The sequence below is a fragment of the Balaenoptera musculus genome, chromosome X, assembly GCF_009873245.2.
Source record: "Balaenoptera musculus isolate JJ_BM4_2016_0621 chromosome X, mBalMus1.pri.v3, whole genome shotgun sequence".
Taxonomy (NCBI): domain Eukaryota; kingdom Metazoa; phylum Chordata; class Mammalia; order Artiodactyla; family Balaenopteridae; genus Balaenoptera; species Balaenoptera musculus.
The window spans coordinates 126,219,360-126,238,432 of NC_045806.1; the positions used below are offsets into that span (position 1 = coordinate 126,219,360).

The 19,073-nt window shown below is 34.7% G+C and overlaps 1 protein-coding gene across 2 annotated transcripts in view; it reads right to left on the minus strand.

Annotated features, from left to right (window-relative positions):
- GABRA3 (gamma-aminobutyric acid type A receptor subunit alpha3) overlaps positions 1-19,073 on the minus strand; it is a 220,143-nt gene that overhangs the window by 37,313 nt on the left and 163,757 nt on the right. For both annotated transcript variants that reach the window (XM_036841158.1, XM_036841157.1), the window contains exon 7: positions 324-467. In XM_036841158.1, coding sequence (XP_036697053.1) covers positions 324-467 — 144 coding nt within the window. The remainder of the gene's footprint in view (positions 1-323; positions 468-19,073) is intronic.

The window sequence follows — 19,073 nt, forward strand, 5'->3', positions numbered from 1 at the left end:
CTATCATGACTTCCCTCTGCTTTCTCTTCTACCACAGTCCAGCCCTAATGACCTTGACCTAACTCACGATGAAACAGCAGGGCATCATGGTTAAAAGCATGATCTTGGAAGCCAATCTGCCTGGGTTCAGATCTTGGCTCTGACATTACATAACTGTGACATGGAACAAATTATTAAACATCTGTATGCCTCAGTTTCCTTAAGATAATAGTACCTACCTCACAAGACTGTTTTGTTAACATAAGTTATTATAAGCACTTAAAACAGTGACTGGTATGTGGTACAGGTTACAAAAATGCTTGCTAAATAAAATAAATAAATACCTGTACTAGACCGGATTATTTCTGTGCCAACAACATGGCCCAGCAGGTCATATTGATTCAGTCGAGAGCCATCCTGTGCCACTTCCACAGATTTGTTCTTCCCAAGAGTCCAAGAGTAAACTACTTCGGCTGTTGTATAGGCATCTAAGGCAGAAAAAAGTCAAGAAGGAGAAGTGAGGGGAAAGGAAAATGATTAGTATCTTTGATACTAAACTTGCATGAGATTGAAATACAACTTCCATCCCAAAAGAGTTTTAGATATGTGGTATATCTTCAACTGAAGTACATTTATCCATGCATGTATTAAGTACTTGTTGAACAATTACTAACAGTTTATGCTGAACACACAGAAATAAACCCAAAGTGGTTCAAGTCATTGGGAGGTCTCCAGCTCATGGTGGCAGCTATTATGTCCATAATATGCTCTACTTAAACCTTTTACCACAAAGCAAATAATTGCTAGTCAATCTACCAATGAACAAACATAAATTCTGTATCCCTACAAAACTTTGCAATGTTGGATATGTATTTCATAAAAGTCTGACATTAACACTTACATGTATTAATTGTGATCTGCTTATGTTACATTTTTTAGGGCTTTTTTCAATATATTCAAGTAAACCATTTTCTGATTTGCTTTTAATGGACATGCCCAAAAGTTGTTCATTCACATCAAAATTCTCATTGAAATTGTGAGAAAATACACATAACTCTCATAAGTGACAAAAGAAAATGCCACAAGAAATCTAACTTTTAAACATAATATGCCCTGTATATGGTCTCAGTCATTTCTTCAACTCACTGACAAAAATACTTCTGGTTCAATGTATAATTTCTACTGCAATTAAAGACATTTTTATAAATCTTGTGTCTATAAAATATTTTGATGCCTGTGAAGGTTTATTGCTTAATTAATGAATAACTGCTTTTCCCAGCAGCAACACTTAATGTATATATTCAAATACAAAACCTGTTGAACTTTCAGTCTGTTTAATAAAATTAAGATTTTCATTGTACATCTTTTTTAATATATCAATTATGGTTCTTATAATGGATTGCATAATGTTGATATCTGAAGTTTTATTTTTCAACAAAAGCATACTGTGTATGCATAGAAACAGTGTATAAATATTCTTCATTTTTATTAGGAAATGCAAACTTGCCATCTTTTTTGAAATAGTCCTTTCAGTCTATCGTTTATTTATTTATTTTAAATTTTTATAGCTGTGGGTACAAGAACTATGTCACTTTCCTCTTAATTCAACTAGGAGCTCTTAAATCTATCAACTAAGTGAGTTGATTAATGGCAACTGACATTGGACCCTGTTTTCAGGGAGAGAGCAGAAAGTGCCCATATACAAGGGACGGCCACTACTCAGCCCCAGCTGTTTGTGACCATATGCGGATTTGAGTCCAATGTTGTCCAATCTTCTGATTTCATAAAATAATAAACAAATCTGGAATTTTGTATGACATCTCCCAAATTTCAAATCTTGGAGGATAATTTTGAAGGTTATTAACACTGTATAGATCAAATAAATGACATCTGCAAACCACCAACTTGTAACCTCCTGTCTAGAGATTTTCCCCTATGGATGGCTGTGGTCTTTTGTGATTCAGTTTTGGAAACAAAGCATCCTCTGCTGCCTATGGGGTATCTAGGGCTCCCAACTAGAATTGAGATCTTTAAACTACTATCACCAAGAAGAAAGGGATATCCTCTCCTCAGGACTCTTCTCACACACTTACCTAAAACTTATACTAAGACTATTAAGTGAGGACTATCACAAGACTATTAATAAAATGTGATTTCACAAGGCCCTTGTCCTCTCATCTTCCCCGGTGCCTTCCATCCTTAATATACATGTTTGGGTTCTACTATTCTGAAACATATAATTACCCGTATGTGTCTTCTTTTATTTTTATTTTTTTATTATTATTTTTTTACTTTTTTTATACAGCAGGTTCTTGTTAGTCATCAATTTTACACGCATCAGTGTATACATGTCAATCCCAATCGCCCAATTCATCACACCACCATCCCCACCCCCATGCAGCTTTCCCCCCATGCTGTCCATATGTTTGTTCTCTACATCTGTGTCTCAACTTCTGCCCTGCAAACCGCTTCATCTGTACCATAGTTCTAGGTTCCACATACATGCGTTAATATACGATATTTGTTTTTCTCTTTCTGACTTACTTCACTCTGTATGACAGTCTCTAGATCCATCCACATCTCAAAAAATGACCCAATTTTGTTCCTTTTGATGGCTGAGTAATATTCCATTGTATATATGTACCACATCTTCTTTATCCATTCGTCTGTCGATGGGCATTTAGGTTACTTCCATGACCTGGCTATTGTAAATAGTGCTGCAATGAACATTGCGGTGCATGTGTCTTTTTGAATTATGGTTTTCTCTGGGTATATGCCCAGTAGTGGGATTGCTGGATCATATGGCAATTCTATTTTTGGTTTTTTAAGGAACCTCCATACTGTCCTCCATAGTGGCTGTATCAATTTACATTCCCACCAACAGTGCAAGAGGGTTCCGTTTTCTCCACACCCTCTCCAGCATTTGTTGTTTGTAGATTTTCTGATGATGCCCATTCTAACTGGTGTGAGGTGATACCTCATTGTAGTTTTGATTTGCATTTCTCTAATAATTAGCGATGTTGAGCAACTTTTCATGTGCTTCTTGGCCATCTGTATGTCTTCTTTGGAGAAATGTCTATTTAGGTCTTCTGCCCATTTTTGGATTGGGCTGTTTGTTTCTTTAATATTGAGCTGCATGGGCTGTTTATATATTTTGGAGATTAATCCTTTGTCAGTTGCTTCGTTTGCAAATATTTTCTCCCATTCTGAGGGTTGTCTTTTCGTCTTATTTATGGTTTCCTTTGCTGTGCAAAAACTTTTAAGTTTCATTAGGACCCATTTGTTTATTTTTGTTTTTATTTCCATTTCTCTAGGAGGTGGATCAAAAAAGATCTTGCTGTGATTTATGTCAAAGAGTGTTCTTCCTATGTTTTCCTCTAAGAGTTTTACAGTGTCCGGTCTTACATTAAAGTCTCTAATCCATTTTGAGTTCACTTTTGTGTATGATGTTAGGGAGTGTTCTAATTTCATTCTTTTACATGTAGCTGTCCAGTTTTCCCAGCACCACTTATTGAAAAGACTGTCTTTTCTCCATTGTATATCCTTGCCTCTTTTGTCATAGATTAGTTGACCATAGGTGCGTGGCTTTACCTCTGGGCTTTCTATCTTGTTCCATTGATCTATGTTTCTGTTTTCATGCCAGTAGCATATTGTCTTGATTACTGTAGCTTTGTAGTACAGTCTGAAGTCAGGGAGTCTGATTCCTCCAGCTCCGTTTTTTTCCCTCAACACTGCTTTGGCTATTTGGGGTCTTTTTTGTCTCCCTATAAATTTTAAGATTTTTTGTTTTAGTTCTGTAAAAAATGCCATTGGCAATTTGATAGGGATTGCATTGAATCTGTAGATTGCTTTGGGTAGTATAGTCATTTTCACAATATTGATTCTTCCAATCCAAGAACATGGTATATCTCTCCATCTGTTGGTATCATCTTTAATTTCTTTCATCAGTGTCTTATAGTTTTCTGCATACAGGTCTTTTGTCTCCCTAGGTAGGTATATTCCTAGGTATTTCATTCTTTTTGTTGCAATGGTAAATGGGAGTGTTTCCTTAATTTCTCTTTTAGATTTTTCATCATTAGTGTATAGGAATGCAAGAGACTTCTGTGCATTAATTTTGTATCCTGCTACTTTACCAAATTCATTGATTAGCTCTAGTAGTTTTCTGCTAACATCTTTAGGATTCTCTATGTATAGTATCATGTCATCTGCAAACAGTGACAGTTTTACTTCTTCTTTTCCAATTTGGATTCCTTTTATTTATTTTTCTTCTTTGATTGCCGTGGCTAGGACTTCCAAAACCATGTTGAATAACAGTGGGGAGAGTGGACATCCTTGTCTTGTTCCTGATCTTAGAGGAAACGCTTTCAGTTTTTCACCATTGAGAATGATGTTTGCTGTGGGTTTGTCATATATGGCCTTTATTATGTTGAGGTAGGTTCCCTCTATGCCCACTTTCTGGAGGGTTTTTATCATAAATGGGTGTTGAATTTTGTCAAAAGCTTTTTCTGCATCTATTGAGATGATCATATGGTTTTTATTCTTCAGTTTGTTAATATGGTGTATCACATTGATTGATTTGCATATATTGAAGAATCCTTGCATCCCTGGGATAAATCCCACTTGATCGTGGTGTATGATCCTTTTAATGTGTTGTTGGATTCTGTTTGCTAGTATTTTTTTGAGGATTTTTGCATCTATATCCATCAGTGATATTGGTCTGTAATTTTCTTTTTTTGTAGTATCTTTGTCTGGTATTGGTATCAGGGTGATGGTGGCCTCATAGAATGAGTTTGGGAGTGTTCCTTCCTCTGCAATTTTTGGAAGAGTTTGAGAAGGATGGGTGTTAGCTCTTCTCTAAATGTTTGATAGAATTCACCTGTGAAGCCATCTGGTCCTGGACTTTTGTTTGTTGGAAGATTTTTAATCACAGTTTCAATATCATTACATGTGATTGGTCAGTTCATATTTTCTATTTCTTCCTGGTTCAGTCTTGGAAGGTTATGCCTTTCTAAGAATTTGTCCATTTCTTCCAGGTTGTCCATTTTATTGGCATAGAGTTACTTGTAGTAGTCCGTTAGGATGCTTTGTATTTCTGCAGTGTCTGTTGTAACTTCTCCTTTTTCATTTCTAATTTTATTGATTTGAGTCCTCTCCCTCTTTTTCTTGATGAGTCTGGCTAATGGTTTATCAATGTTGTTTACCTTCTCAAAGAACCAGCTTTTAGTTTTATTGGTCTTTGCTATTGTTTTCTTTGTTTCTATTTCATTTATTTTTGCTCTGATCTTTATGATTTCTTTCCCTCTGCTAACTTTGGGTTTTGTTTGTTCTTCTTTCTCTAGTTCCTTTAGGTGTAAGGTTAGATTGTTTATTTGAGATTTTTCTTGTTTCTTGAGGTAGGCTTGTATAGCTATAAACTTCCCTTTTGGATCGTCGTGTTTTCATTGGCATTTGTCTCTAGGTATTTTTTGATTTCCTCTTTGAGTTCTTCAGTGATCTCTAGGTTATTTAGTAACGTATTGTTTAGCTTCCATGTGTTTGTGTTTTTTACGTTTTTTTCCCTGTAATTCATTTCTAGTCTCATAGCATTGTGGTCAGAAAAGATGCTTGATATGATTTCAATTTTCTTAAATTTACTAAGGCTTGATTTGTGACCCAAAATGTGATCTATCCTGGAGAATGTTCTGTGCGCACTTGAGAAGAAAGTGTAATCTGCTGTTTTTGGATGGAATGTCCTATAAATATCAATTAAAACTATCTAGTCTATTGTGTCATTTAAAGCTTCTGTTTCCTTATTTATTTTCATTTTGGATGATCTGTCCATTGGTGTATGTGAGGTGTTAAAGTCCCCCACTATTATTGTGTTACTGTTGATTTCCTCTTTTACAGCTGTTAGCAGTTGCCTTATATATTGAGGTGCTCCTATGTTGGGTGCATATATATTTATAATTGTTATATCTTCTTCTGGGATTAATCTCTTCATCATTATGTAGTGTCCTTCCTTGTCTCTTGTAACATTCTTTATTTTAAAGTCTATTTTATCTGATATGAGTATTGCTACTCCAGCTTTCTTTTGATTTCCATTTGCATAGAATATCTTTTTCCATCCCCTCACTTTCAGTCTGTATGTGTCCCTAGGTGTGAAGTGGGTCTCTTGTACACAGCATATATATGGGTCTTGTTTTTGTATCCATTCAGCAAGCCTCTGTCTTTTCATTGGAGCATTTAATCCATTCACGTTTAAGGTAATTATCTATATGTATATTCCTATGACCATTTTCTAAATTGTTTCGGGTTTGTTTTTGTAGGTCCTTTTCTTCTCTTATGTTTCCCACTTAGAGAAGTTCCTTTAGCATTTGTTGTAGAGCTGCTTTGGTGGTGCTGAATTCTCTTAGCTTTTGCTTGTCTATAAAGCTTTTGATTTCTCCATCGAATCTGAATGAGATCCTTGCTGGCTAGAGTAATCTTGGTTGTAGGTTCTTCCCTTTCATCACTTTAAGTATATCATGCTACTCCCTTCTGGCTTGTAGAGTTTCTGCTGTGAAATCAGCTGTTAACCTTATGGGAGTTCCCTTGTATGTTATTTGTCATTTTTCCCTGGCTGCTTTCAATAATTTTTATTTTTGCCAGTTTGATTACTATGTGTCTCGGCGTGTTTCTCCTTGGGTTTATCCTGTATGGGACTCGCTGTGCTTCCTGGACTTGGGTGGCTATTTCCTTTCGCATGTTAGGGAAGTTTTCGACTATAATCTCTTCAAATATTTTCTCTGGTCCTTTCTCTCTCTCTTCTCCTTCTGGGACCCCTATAATGCGAATGTTGTTGCGTTTAATGTTGTCCCAGAGGTCTCTTAGGCTGTCTTCATTTCTTTTCATTCTTTTTTCTTTATTCTGTTCTGCAGCAGTGAATTCCACCATTCTGTCTTCCAGGTCACTTATCCGTTCTTCTGCCTCAGTTATTCTGCTATTGATTCCTTCTAGTGTAGTTTTCATTTCAGTTATTGTATTGTTCATCTCTATTTGCTTTTTCTTTAATTCTTCTAGGTCTTTGTTAAACATTTCTTGCATCTTCGCGATCTATGCCTCCATTCTTTTTCCGAGGTCCTGGATCATCTTCACTATCATTATTCTGAATTCTTTTTCTGGAAGGTTGCCTATCTCCACTTCATTTAGTTGTTTTTCTGGGGTTTTATCTTGTTCCTTCAACTGGTACATAGCCCTCTGCCTTTTCGTCTTGTCTATCTTTCTGTGAATGTGGTTTTTGTGACACAGGCTGCAGGATTGTAGTTCTTCTTGTTTCTGTATATGTCTTCTTATCTTTGCCATTCAAGTGTTTGTAACTCCCTATGGTTAAAGGACAAAGCAGTGTTCTGCCCAATATACCCAAGAGTTTGACAATGGAAATTAGAACAGCTCTGTTCTGGGAAGGGGTATGTGATGGAAGATATTATCCACCCCCAAGAAAGAAAAGGGATTTCTTGCTGAATCTCTTAACTTAAACTGAGTACCTTGACCATACAATCCTGAATATTAGCCCTAAAAATCCTAGCATGTTCTAGTACAGATGTGACAATAAATTGTGCAGCTACCAGTACCGTAGAAACTTCACTGGGTCCAGAGTGGCAACTTGTTTTATGCAAAATGCAATGGTTTCATTTCTTTGACAATAATCAAAAGGAGGAAAAAGTATTTTCTTCTCATTTGTTGGAGGTCAAATCAGGAAAGGCAAAAACTAGTAAAGGAAGAGAAGGAAGAGGGAGAAATATATTCAAAAAACAAATTGAAAACTACTTGATTGTCTGCTCACAGCCTGACCCCATATTTGTAAAAGAGGTTAATAAGGCACAGTGAGCACCACCAGGATGCCCACAATCTATTGATGGAGACAGACATTGCACAACAGTTATAGCACCAGCCTAAACATGAGAAGTATGAACACTAATGAAACAAAAACAAGTGTTAAGTGAAACCAGAGGGAGGCTCTATTGATTCTGCTTAGAGTGTAGTGTTAGAGAAGGATTCATAAACTGGGTGATACTCAGAAGATGAGGTCATATTCAGTAGGTGATAGAAGGACTTCCCTAGCCAAAGAACAACACAGCAAAGGCAAAAATCCATAAGAGAGCATGGAGTGTTAAGGGAATTAATGGTATCCCTGGACTTACAGGCTAAAAGGAAGCTGAGGTTATATTATAAAATATCTTATTTGCCCACAACAAGAAATAAGGGTTTTATGGCCTTAAATGACACATTAGACCAGTTGGGCTTAATAGATATTTAAAGGACATTCTGTCCAAAAACATACGAATATACATTCTTTTCTGTGCACATGGAAGTTCTCCAGGATAGATCACATTCTGGCCACAAAGCAAGTCTCAATAAATTTAAGAAGATAGATATTATATCAAGCATCTTTTCTGACCACAAAATATGAAACTAGAAATCAGTTATAGGAAGAAAAATGGAGAAACACAAACACGTAGATGCTAAACATCATGCTACTAAAAAACCAATGGGCTAACGAAAAAAATCAGAGAGGAAATCATAAAATACCTGGAAACAAATGAAATGAAATCACAACATTCAAAAAGCTATGGGATGCAGCAAATGCAGTTTTAAGAGGGAAGTTTATGGCAATACAAGCCTATGTCAGGAAACAAGAAAAATCTCAAATAAACAACCTAACCTACCATCTAAAGGAATTAGAAAAAGAAGAACAAACAAAGTCCAGAGTCAGCAGAAGGAAGGAAATTATAAAGATCAGAGGGGAAAAAAATGAAGTAGAGATCAAAAAAAAAAAAAAAACCAAAACCCACAACAATAGAAAAGATAAATGAAACCAAGAGCTGGGTTTTTGAAAAGATAAATAAAATTGACAAGACTTTAAGCCATGCTCATTAAGAAAAAAAAAGAGAGAGAAGATGCAAATAAAATATGAAATGAAAGAGGAGAAATTACAATGAATATTACAGAGATACAAAAAATCATAAGAGAATACTATGAATATATGCCAACAAATTGGACAACCTAGAAGAAATGGATAAATTCCTAGAAACATACACTCTTCCACAACGGAGTCAGAAAGAACTAGATGATCTGAACAGACTGATCACTAGTAGTGAAATTGAATTAGTAATCAAAAAACTCCCAAAAAGCAAAAGTCCAGGACTAGACAGCTTCACAGAGGAATTCTAAGTATACAAAGAAGAATTAATACCTATCCTTCTCAAACTATTCCAGAACATTGAAGAGGAGGGAACATCCCCAAATTCATTCTATGAGGCCACTATTACCATGATACCCAACCAAAGACAATACAAGAAAAGAAAATTACAGGCCAATATCTCTGATGAATATAGATGCACAAATCCTCAACAAAATACTAGCAAACCAAATCCAACAATATATAAAAAGAATTATATACCATGATCAAGTGGAAATTATTCTAGGATGCAATAATGGTTCAATATCCACAAATCAATCAGCATGGTATACCACATTAACAAAAGGAAAGACAAAAACCACATGATCATCTCAATAGATGCAGAAGAAGCATTTTACAAAATTCAACATCCATTTATAATAAAAACTCTCCAGAAAGTGGGCAGAGAGGGAACATATCTCAAAATAATAAAGGCCATCTATGACAAACCCACAGCTAACATTGTGTTTTCAATGGTGAAAAGCTGAAAGCTTTTCCTCTAAAATCAGGAACAAAACAAGGATGCCCACTCTTGCCATTTCTGTTTAACATAGTATTGGAAGTCCTAGCCACAGCAATCAAACAAGAAAAAAAAAAAGACATCCATATTAGAAGGAAAGAGGTAAAACAGTCACTCTTTGCAGATGACATGACACTATACATAGAAAATGCTAAAGTCTGCACCAAAAAACTATTAGAACTAATAAATTAATTCAGTAAAGTTGTAGGATTCAGTATTAATATACAGAAATCTGTTGCTGTTCTATACACTAATAATAAACTATCAGAAAAAGAAAACAAGAAAACGATCCCATTTACAACTGTATTAGAAAGAATAAAATAAGAAGGAATAAATTTAACTAAGGAAGCGAAGGACCTATATTCTGAAAACTGTAAGTCATTGATGAAGGAAATGGAAGATGATACAAACAAATGGAAAGGGATCCCATGTTTACAGATTGGAAGAATTAAAATAGTTAAATTGTTTAATATTAAAATGTCCATACTACTCAAAGCAATCCACAGATTTAATACAATCCCTATCAAAATATCCATGACAGTTTTCACAGAACTAGCACAAATAATCCTAAAATTTGTATGGGAGCACAAAAGACCCCAAAGAGCCAAAGCAATCTTGAGAAAAAAGAACAAAGTTGGAAGTCATGATCCCTGACTTCAGGCTGTATTACAAAGCTACAGTAATCAAAACAGTATGATACTGGCACAAAAACAGAAATATAGATCAATGGAACAGGATAGAAAGCCCAGAAATAAACCCACGTACTTATGACCAATTAAACTATGACAAAGGAGGCAAGAATATACAATGGAGAAAAGACAGCCTCTTCAATAAATGTTGCTGGGAAAACAGCTACTACATGTCAAAGAATGAAATTCGAACACTCCCTCATACCATATACAAAAATAAACTCAAAATGGATTAAAGACTTAAATGTAAGACCGGAAACCATAAAATTCCTAGAAGAAAACATAGGCAGAGCACTCTTTGACATAAGTGTTAGCAGTATATTTTTGGATTGTCCCTTTAAGCAAAGGAAACAAAAGGATAAGTAAACAAATGGGACCTAACTAAACTTAAAAGCTTTTGTGCAGCAAAGGAAACTATCAACAAAACAAAAAGACAACCTACTGAATGGGAGAAAATATTTGCAAATGATATGTCCAATGAGGGGTTAATATCCAAAATATATAAACAGTTCATATAACTCAATATCAAAAACAACCCCAAAAACTTGATTAAAAAAGAGAGAGAAAACCTGAATAGACATTTTCCCAAAGACATACAGATTGTCAACAGTCATATGAAAAGATGCTCAATATTCCTAACCATCATGGAAATGCAAATCAAAACCACAATGAGATATCGCCTCACATGTATTATAATGGCTGTCATCAAAAAGACCACAAATAACAAACTTGGCAAGGATATGCAGAAAAGGGAAACCTAGTACACTAGTACAATGTTAGTGGGAATGCAAGTTGGTGCAGCCACTATGGAAAACAGTATGGAAGTTCCTCAAAAAACTAAAAATAGAACTACCATATGATCCAGAAATTCTACTCCTGGGTGTATATATGCAGAAAATGAAAATATTAATTTGCAAAGATTATCTGCACCCCAAGTTTCAAAGCAGCATTATTTTCAATAGCCAAGATATGGAAGCAAGCTAAGTGTCCATCAACAGATGAATGGATAAAGACAATATATTGTGTGTGTTTGTGTGTGTGTGGGGGGGGGGGGTAAAATGGGATGTTACTCAACCATAAAAAAGAATGAAATTTTGACATTTGTAACAGCAACATGGATGGACTTGAAGGGTATTATGCTCAGTGAAATAAGTCAGACAAGGAAAGACACATACTGTATGTTATCACTTATATACAGAATCTAAAAATTACAACAAACTAATGAATATAAGAAAACAGAAACAGACTCCCAGATATAGAGAACAAACTAGTTCTTACCAGTGGGAAGAGGACTTGGGGGAGGGCAAGATAGGGGTAGGGGATTAAGAGACACAAACTATACTATGTATAAAATAAGTAAAATACAGGGATATACTGTACAGCACAGGGAATATAGCCAATAATTTATAATAACTTTAAATGAAGTATAATGTATTAAAATATTGAATCACTATGTTGTACACCTGAAACTAATATAATATTTTAAACTAACTATACTTAAATTTTTAAAAATGAAATAAGGGTTTTAGTCCATAGGCTATAAGTTCTTGTGGACATGCCTGAAATAGAGAGATGATATGGCCAGATGTATAATTTGGAAAGATTGCTCAACCTGCAATATGGATGCCTGGTTAGAAAGAGTGAAACTAAAGCCAAGACAGTAGTTAAAAGGCCATCACAATGTTTGGTGTGAATGACATTTAGGACACAATATAGAGTATTAGACAGTGGGATGAATTAAGTGGAATAGGGAGGAGATCTCAGTGGCAGAATATAACTGGTGGCTTTTCATGATGGTTAAGAAAGAAAAGGAGGAAGTCTAAGGAAGGATTCTAGATGACACAGAGTTTGTAACTTTTGCAAGTACTTGGCTAATGATGGAATTCATTCACCCACTGGGGAACAGAACTCTTCCCCTTTAGGCCTTCTCTTTCTTCTCTCCTTCCTCCCTGAACTTTGGGTTCCTGTAAGCCCTCAAATTCCCTCACATAGAGTCCTACCCCTTCTCCTCAGTTTCATTTTTTTTCATGGAGGAGCAGGGGTAGAGTGGCTTGGGAAATGGATACTGCAGAAAGGATATCTATCAGACAATCAGAACTACAGCATTCCCAGAATGGCCCCCTCAACATATATTGTATTGGCTATGATGGCACTAGCATCTCTTTGCATTTAGTTGCTTTGCCAAATGCCTCTTTCTGTTACTCGAGCCTTGGTATGTGCCAGCCCTAGGAATATGGGAGGTAAAAATCAATCTTGCCATGATAACACCAATGAGAAGGCATTCCCTTTGAATTCATACTGTCAGAGAATGATTGCTTGCTTGCTTGATTGATTAAGTCAGTCACTCATTCAACAAATACTAAGACATTGTATTAGATAGTTAATGTACAGAGATCATAAGACATTTGAGGTCCCATCCTTTCATTGAGCTTATAGTCTAGTGGAAAAAGACAAAAAATATATAAGTAAATAAATAAAGATAATATCATACAGTGATAAGTGCTATAAAAAACTAAAACAGAGTTTATGAGGTGGGGAGGGGTTTCATTAGATACAGTGATCACAGAAAACCCCTTTGAGGGGGTGGCTTTTAAGCAGGAAAATGGAAAATAAGCAAAAGCCAGAGCTTGCTGGAGAATATTTCAGGCCACAAACAAACAAACAACCATAAAAAACAGAAAGTGCAAAGTCTTCTAAGTGGGAAACATCTTGCAGTGCTGCAGTGTTCTAGGAACTGGCAGAAGGCTGATGTAAAGGGGAAAGCGATATGAGATGAGGTTGAAGAGATAAACAACAACCCGAATACAGGATCTCAACCAAGGCAGGGAACACAAAAGAAGGTTTTAGAGAAAAAAAAAATAATCAGTTTGGTTTGGGCATATTCAGTAAAAGTACAAGAGTTCTGATGAACATAACAACTACAGCCTAAGGTTGGCATACATATAAAACCAAATGGAAACAAACACTGTATATGTTTATAACTAATTCAAATACTTAGTCAGGATTTTAAATTATCCAAAGTTACAGGGTAAGTTATAGGCACTAGTTATCGGCAAATCAGGACAAATTTGGATTTCTGGCATGAAGTATATGTGTTTATGCATTTGTCAAAATGATCAAGTGGTTTTTGTCCTTTATTCTATTGATATGGTGTATTACATTGATTGATTTTTGGATGTTAAGCCAACTTTATATTCCTGGGATATATCCCACTTAAAGATAGTGGATAATCCATTTATAAGTTTTTTTAATTTGGTTTGCTAGTATTTTGTTGAAGATCTTTGTGTTTATATTCATAAAGAATATTTGTCTTTGCTTTGCTTTTCTTGTGATCTTTGGTTTTGGTAGCATAGTGATACTGACCTGACTGAATGTCACCTCCTCTTCTGTATTTTACAAGACTTTGTGAAGACTTAGCATTCATTCTTCTTTAACTGTCTGGTAAAATTCAATGGTGAAACCATCTGGACCTGGGCTTTTCCTTGTGGGAAGTTATAAAATTACTAATTAAGTCTCTTTTTATAGGTCCAATAAAAATTTCTATTTTTTTTCCTCAGTCAGTTTCAGTAGTTTGTGTGTTACTAGTAATTTTTCCATTTCATCTAGGCTATATAATTTGTTGACCTATAATTTGCAGCTCATAGTTTTCCTGTATAATCCTATTTATTTCTGTAAGGTCAGTAGTGATGTCCCCTCTTTCATGATTTTAGTAATATGATTATTCTCTTGTTGTGTGTGTGTGTGTGTGTTTTGTGTTCCCCACACCCCTTGGTCAGTCTAGCTAAAGGTTCATCAGTTTTACTGATCTTTTCAAAGAACCAACTTTTAGATTATTTGATTTTCTTTAATGTTTTTCTATTTTCTGTTTTATTTAATTTCACTCTAATATTTATTATTTTCTTCCTTCTGCTTCTTTTGGGTTTAGTTTGCTCTTCTCTTTCTAGTTTCTTAAGGTGGAAGGTCAGGTTCTTCTTTTTAATACAGGCTTTACAGTTATAAATTTCCCTCTGAACACTGCTTTAGGCTGTTTATACATTGTGCATAATTTTCACTAATTTCAAAATATTTTCTAATTTCCCTTGTGATTTCTTCTTTGAGCCATTGTTTATTTAGGTGTGTGTTATTTAATTTCAACATATTTGTGAATTTCCCAAATTCCCTTCTGTTATCGATTTCTAATTTCATTCAATTGAGGTTAGATAACACACTTTGTATGGTTCCAATACTTTTAAACTGATTGCATCTTGTTTTATGGCCTAACATATAGTCTACCACAGAAAATGTTCCATGTGCACTTGAGAATAATGTGTGTTCTGATATTGTTTGGTAGAGCACAATATAAATGTTTACTAGATCTAGTTGGTTTGTAGTGTGTTCAAGTCTTCTATTTCTATGTTGATGTTCTGTCTAGTTGTTCTATTGGAAGTGGAATATTAAAATATTCAGTTTTTATTGTTGAATTGTCTATTTCTCCTTTCAATTCTTATCAGTTTTGCTCCATGTATTTTGGGGTTCTATGATTAGGTACATATATCTTTATAATTGTTATATCTTCCTGATGGATTGACCATTTTATCATTAAAAAATCTTCCAGGCTTCTACAGAGTGGGGGTAAAGAGGATGGGAACAGAGTTCTCTGGCCTTACTGAGAATCAGCCATTTTTCTTGACTAACACTCCTCAGATTGTTGTGAGCCTTTGGTTAGAGTTTGGATTGAAAGTTTATTTTGCCAATTTTTGAAAATGTTCTTGTTGCTTTTATGGAAGAGTGGATTTTCAGAAGTTCTCACTTCACCATTCCAGAATTGCTTCCGTATTAGAGATTTTAAGGTTAACTTTAACTGCCCACTTAAGAATTTAAACCACTCTCTCCTTCTTAATGTACTTTATTTGGTTTCCTGGACAATATGTTCCCTTAAGTTTCCTCATACTTCAGCTATCTTATCCTTCTCATTTACTGAGTTATTCTCTCCTCTTTAGCCTCTAAATGCTATAGATGACTTCTCCAGCCTTATGGCTTTAAATATCACCTATATGGATGAAACCTGAATTAAATCTCCAGTCCAGATATCTTTTCTGAACACCAGACTTACATTCCATATAATCAGCACCCAGAAGCACTAGTTGTGTCCCTTATCAAGCATGACCCCCATCAGGTGTAACCATTATCCTGACTATTGTTTCTATGTGTAAATTCCTTCCTGGCATTTGTTGGGAAATTTATATATTTTTTCTGAATTTCAAATACTGAGAAAAATAGTTGAGAAATCAGCAAAATGGAAAAAGTATTATAATTCTACTATAAGAATTAAAGCTTAACAATAGACACAGAAACATTACTGCCTTAAAGAAATCTACTAATGTCAAGTGAAAAGCAAGAACAGGAAATGCTGGCACACTGAGTCAAAAGTATTGAAATTCTAAATATCAGCACAGGAGTACATGTTGATCGGATCAGTTGATTTTGCTTATTATAAGTGTATCTTTGTAGCCCTGTATGCTGCTAATAGCAAGTCATTCTTGCAAATTATATATTGTCTATATGCATAGTATACAGTATACAAACCCTGTGAGTGTCCTTTCAAGATATAACAAGTTTGAGAAGCAAAATAAACCCTTAAACTGGCAATTTTGACATTTGATTTTGTATAGTTCTGTTACCTTGCTAAGAGATCCAAATGTTTTAATTCAAATACTACCCAATAAGATTTGCTGGTGTTTTCCAGTGTTTGAGTATCTTCTATAGTAATGTTACTGGCATTTGCTAATATTTCTAAACTTGTTATTTCATATTTTAAAAAGTTGTATATCCATAATAATGAGCAAAGGGCATGAAAGTCTGAAGTGTTTTATGAATAACATTTAATTTATGAAATTCTTGGGAATTCCAACTCTTATTCCTGATTTCCATAGTTTAATATGATAGAAATTTGGAAATACTACCAATAGCAATGATGGATGAAATATTAAAGATTTCTAACACCACAGATTAGTTTTGCCTACTTTTATATATGATATAAATGGAATCATGCACTATATACATGGATGTGTCTGGCTTTCACTCAGCATTAAACCTGTGACCTCATCCAGATTGAGTTGTTGAGTATAATATACTTGTCATTCTTTTATAGTGTTCCATTGTATGAATATGTCACAGATATTTTTATTGAAGTATAGTTGATGTACAATGTTGTGTTAATTTCTTTGTCACAGATTTTTAATCCATTTTGATGGACATTAGAGTAGTATCAAGTCTACTAAAATTAGCTATGCTATGAACATTCATTATATGCCTTTGGTAGACATAAGTACTGATTTATGTTTGGAAATATACTCAGGGCTAGAGATGCTAGGCTATATGATACGTGTATGTCCAGCACTAGTAGATACCACCAAACAACTTCTCAAAACCTTTGTACAAATTTACATTCCTATCAGCAATGCCCTTTAGTTATTCTAGTGGTTGTGGAGTAATATTCTCTGGACTGTAATTTGCATTTCCCTGCTGACTAATGTAATTGATCACTTTATGTGGGTGATCGGAAAACCCTGTTTTATAAGGTGACTGTTCAACACTTTGGCCTTTTTTTTTCTATTGAGGTTTCTGACTACTACTTATAGACTTGTAGGGGATATCAATAATTATGGATTTGAGTAATTTGTCATGTACATGCAATGCAAATATTTTCTCGCACTCTATGGCTTGCCTTTTCACCATTATCTTTTGATAAAGAGAATTTCTTAATTTTTAACATATTCCAAGTTATCCTCTTTTACCTTTCTGGTTAGTGCTATTCTATGTCCTGTTTAAGTAATTTATATCTCTTCTAATATCATAAAGATATTCTCTTATGTTTTCTTCTAAAAGCTTTATTGTTTTACCTTTCACCTTTTCACATTTAGAGTTGTAATCCATCTGGAATTTATTTTTGTGTATGAGAGAGATAAAGCCCCCCCCCACCTGTGTCTCTGTGTGTGTGTGTGTGTGTGTGTGTGTACTTTCTGCTATGCCCCATTAGTCTATTTTTCTATCTTTGCAACAATAATACATATTGCTTTAAAGTATACCAAAGCTTTAACACTTTAAAATAGGTCTTCTTATCTGGTATTGGATTTGATTTGATTGTAAACTCTGATTGTAAACTCTCCAGCTTTGTCTTTTTCAAGATTGTCTTAGCTATTTTTGGCACTTTTATATTTCTATTTAAACTTTAGAATCAGTGTTGTTTTCTTTGTATTTATCCTGCTTGGTGTTTACCAATTTCTTGAATCTTTGGATTGATAACTTTCATCAGTTTTAAGAATGGCTGGCCTTTAGCCACTTAATGATTGCTTTTGCTCATTTCTCTTCCTGTTTTTCTTCTACAAAATTACACATGACAATATATTTTACTGTGTCCCACGTATTTATTTATTCTTTTCTGTATTTTTGTCTCTCTGTACTTCAGTTTTGCCATTTTCTATTTAACTATTTTTAAGATCTCTAATCCTGTCTTCTACTTATTAAATCCACCCTTTGAATTCTGAATTTTCGATATTGTACTTTTCCATAACTAATTTCTAATTTATTCTCCTTTATAGATTCCAATTTTCTATTGAAATTCCCTATCTTTTATCTATTTTATTCATCTTTTCCCTTTTTTCTTGAACATATTAACCATAGTTTTTAAAAGTCCTTATCCACAATCTGATATCTGAATCACCTGTAGGTCTGTTTTCATATTCTGGTTTTGGTTTTGGATCTTGGTTTTAGATCACATGATCCTGCCTATTGATATGCCTAATGATTTTTTATTGAATTCCAGACATTGTGTAATAAAAATATAGAGTTTTCAGATGATGTTGACTTCCACCAGAGAGACTTCATTCTTTCCTTTGTTAGGCAGATAGTGTGGGATAATTATCACCTTAATCCCATAAGGCACTGAGCTGTGTTATGGTTTTGGTTAAACCTAGTCCATCTCTGATATCCTCTTATATTTAGGACATAGCTTCTCCAGGGTTTTAAATGGATAGCCTAGCATGTCATCTTTTTTATAGCATTGGGAGACTGTAGGAAAGCCAGCTCTACTTTTCAAAGGTTTTCATATTAGTTATTATACTTTGTGCAAGTTCAAAATTCAGCAATTGTATTGAGAGGGGTATCAGTCAAGAGGCTGAGATCTCTTAGATCTCTACTTTTATCACTTTAGCATTGTGTGACCATCAGAATTATTACTTTTTTTTTTTAATATCATCCAGCAGCAGCCCTATGCCCAGGGCCAAACTTGAATTCCAAGTTGCAATCCATGGCCAGAATTGGCAAGTACCACCAAGAATGAAGAAGCTACAGGTCACAGATTCATCTGTGAGAGGTTCTACTCTTTCTCCAGAATTTTAGTATCTTCAATCCTTATTGCTCAACAGTTCTGGGTCTCCTAATTGTTCATGAGGGGAGCACTGTTTATCCACAAACAACCCTATCCTACCCAGAGTGGAAGTAATACTCATCTAACTTGATAGTAAATTCATTAGGACAGAAATCTACAAGTCACCCTTGAGTTCTCTCTTTTTCTAATATTCCACACCTAATTCATTGGAGGATCCTCTGGGATTGTCCTTCATAATACATCCAGAATCAAATTACTTCTTACCACTTATGCCACTATCACTCTTACCTGAGCCATTATCATCTCTCATCTGAAATACTG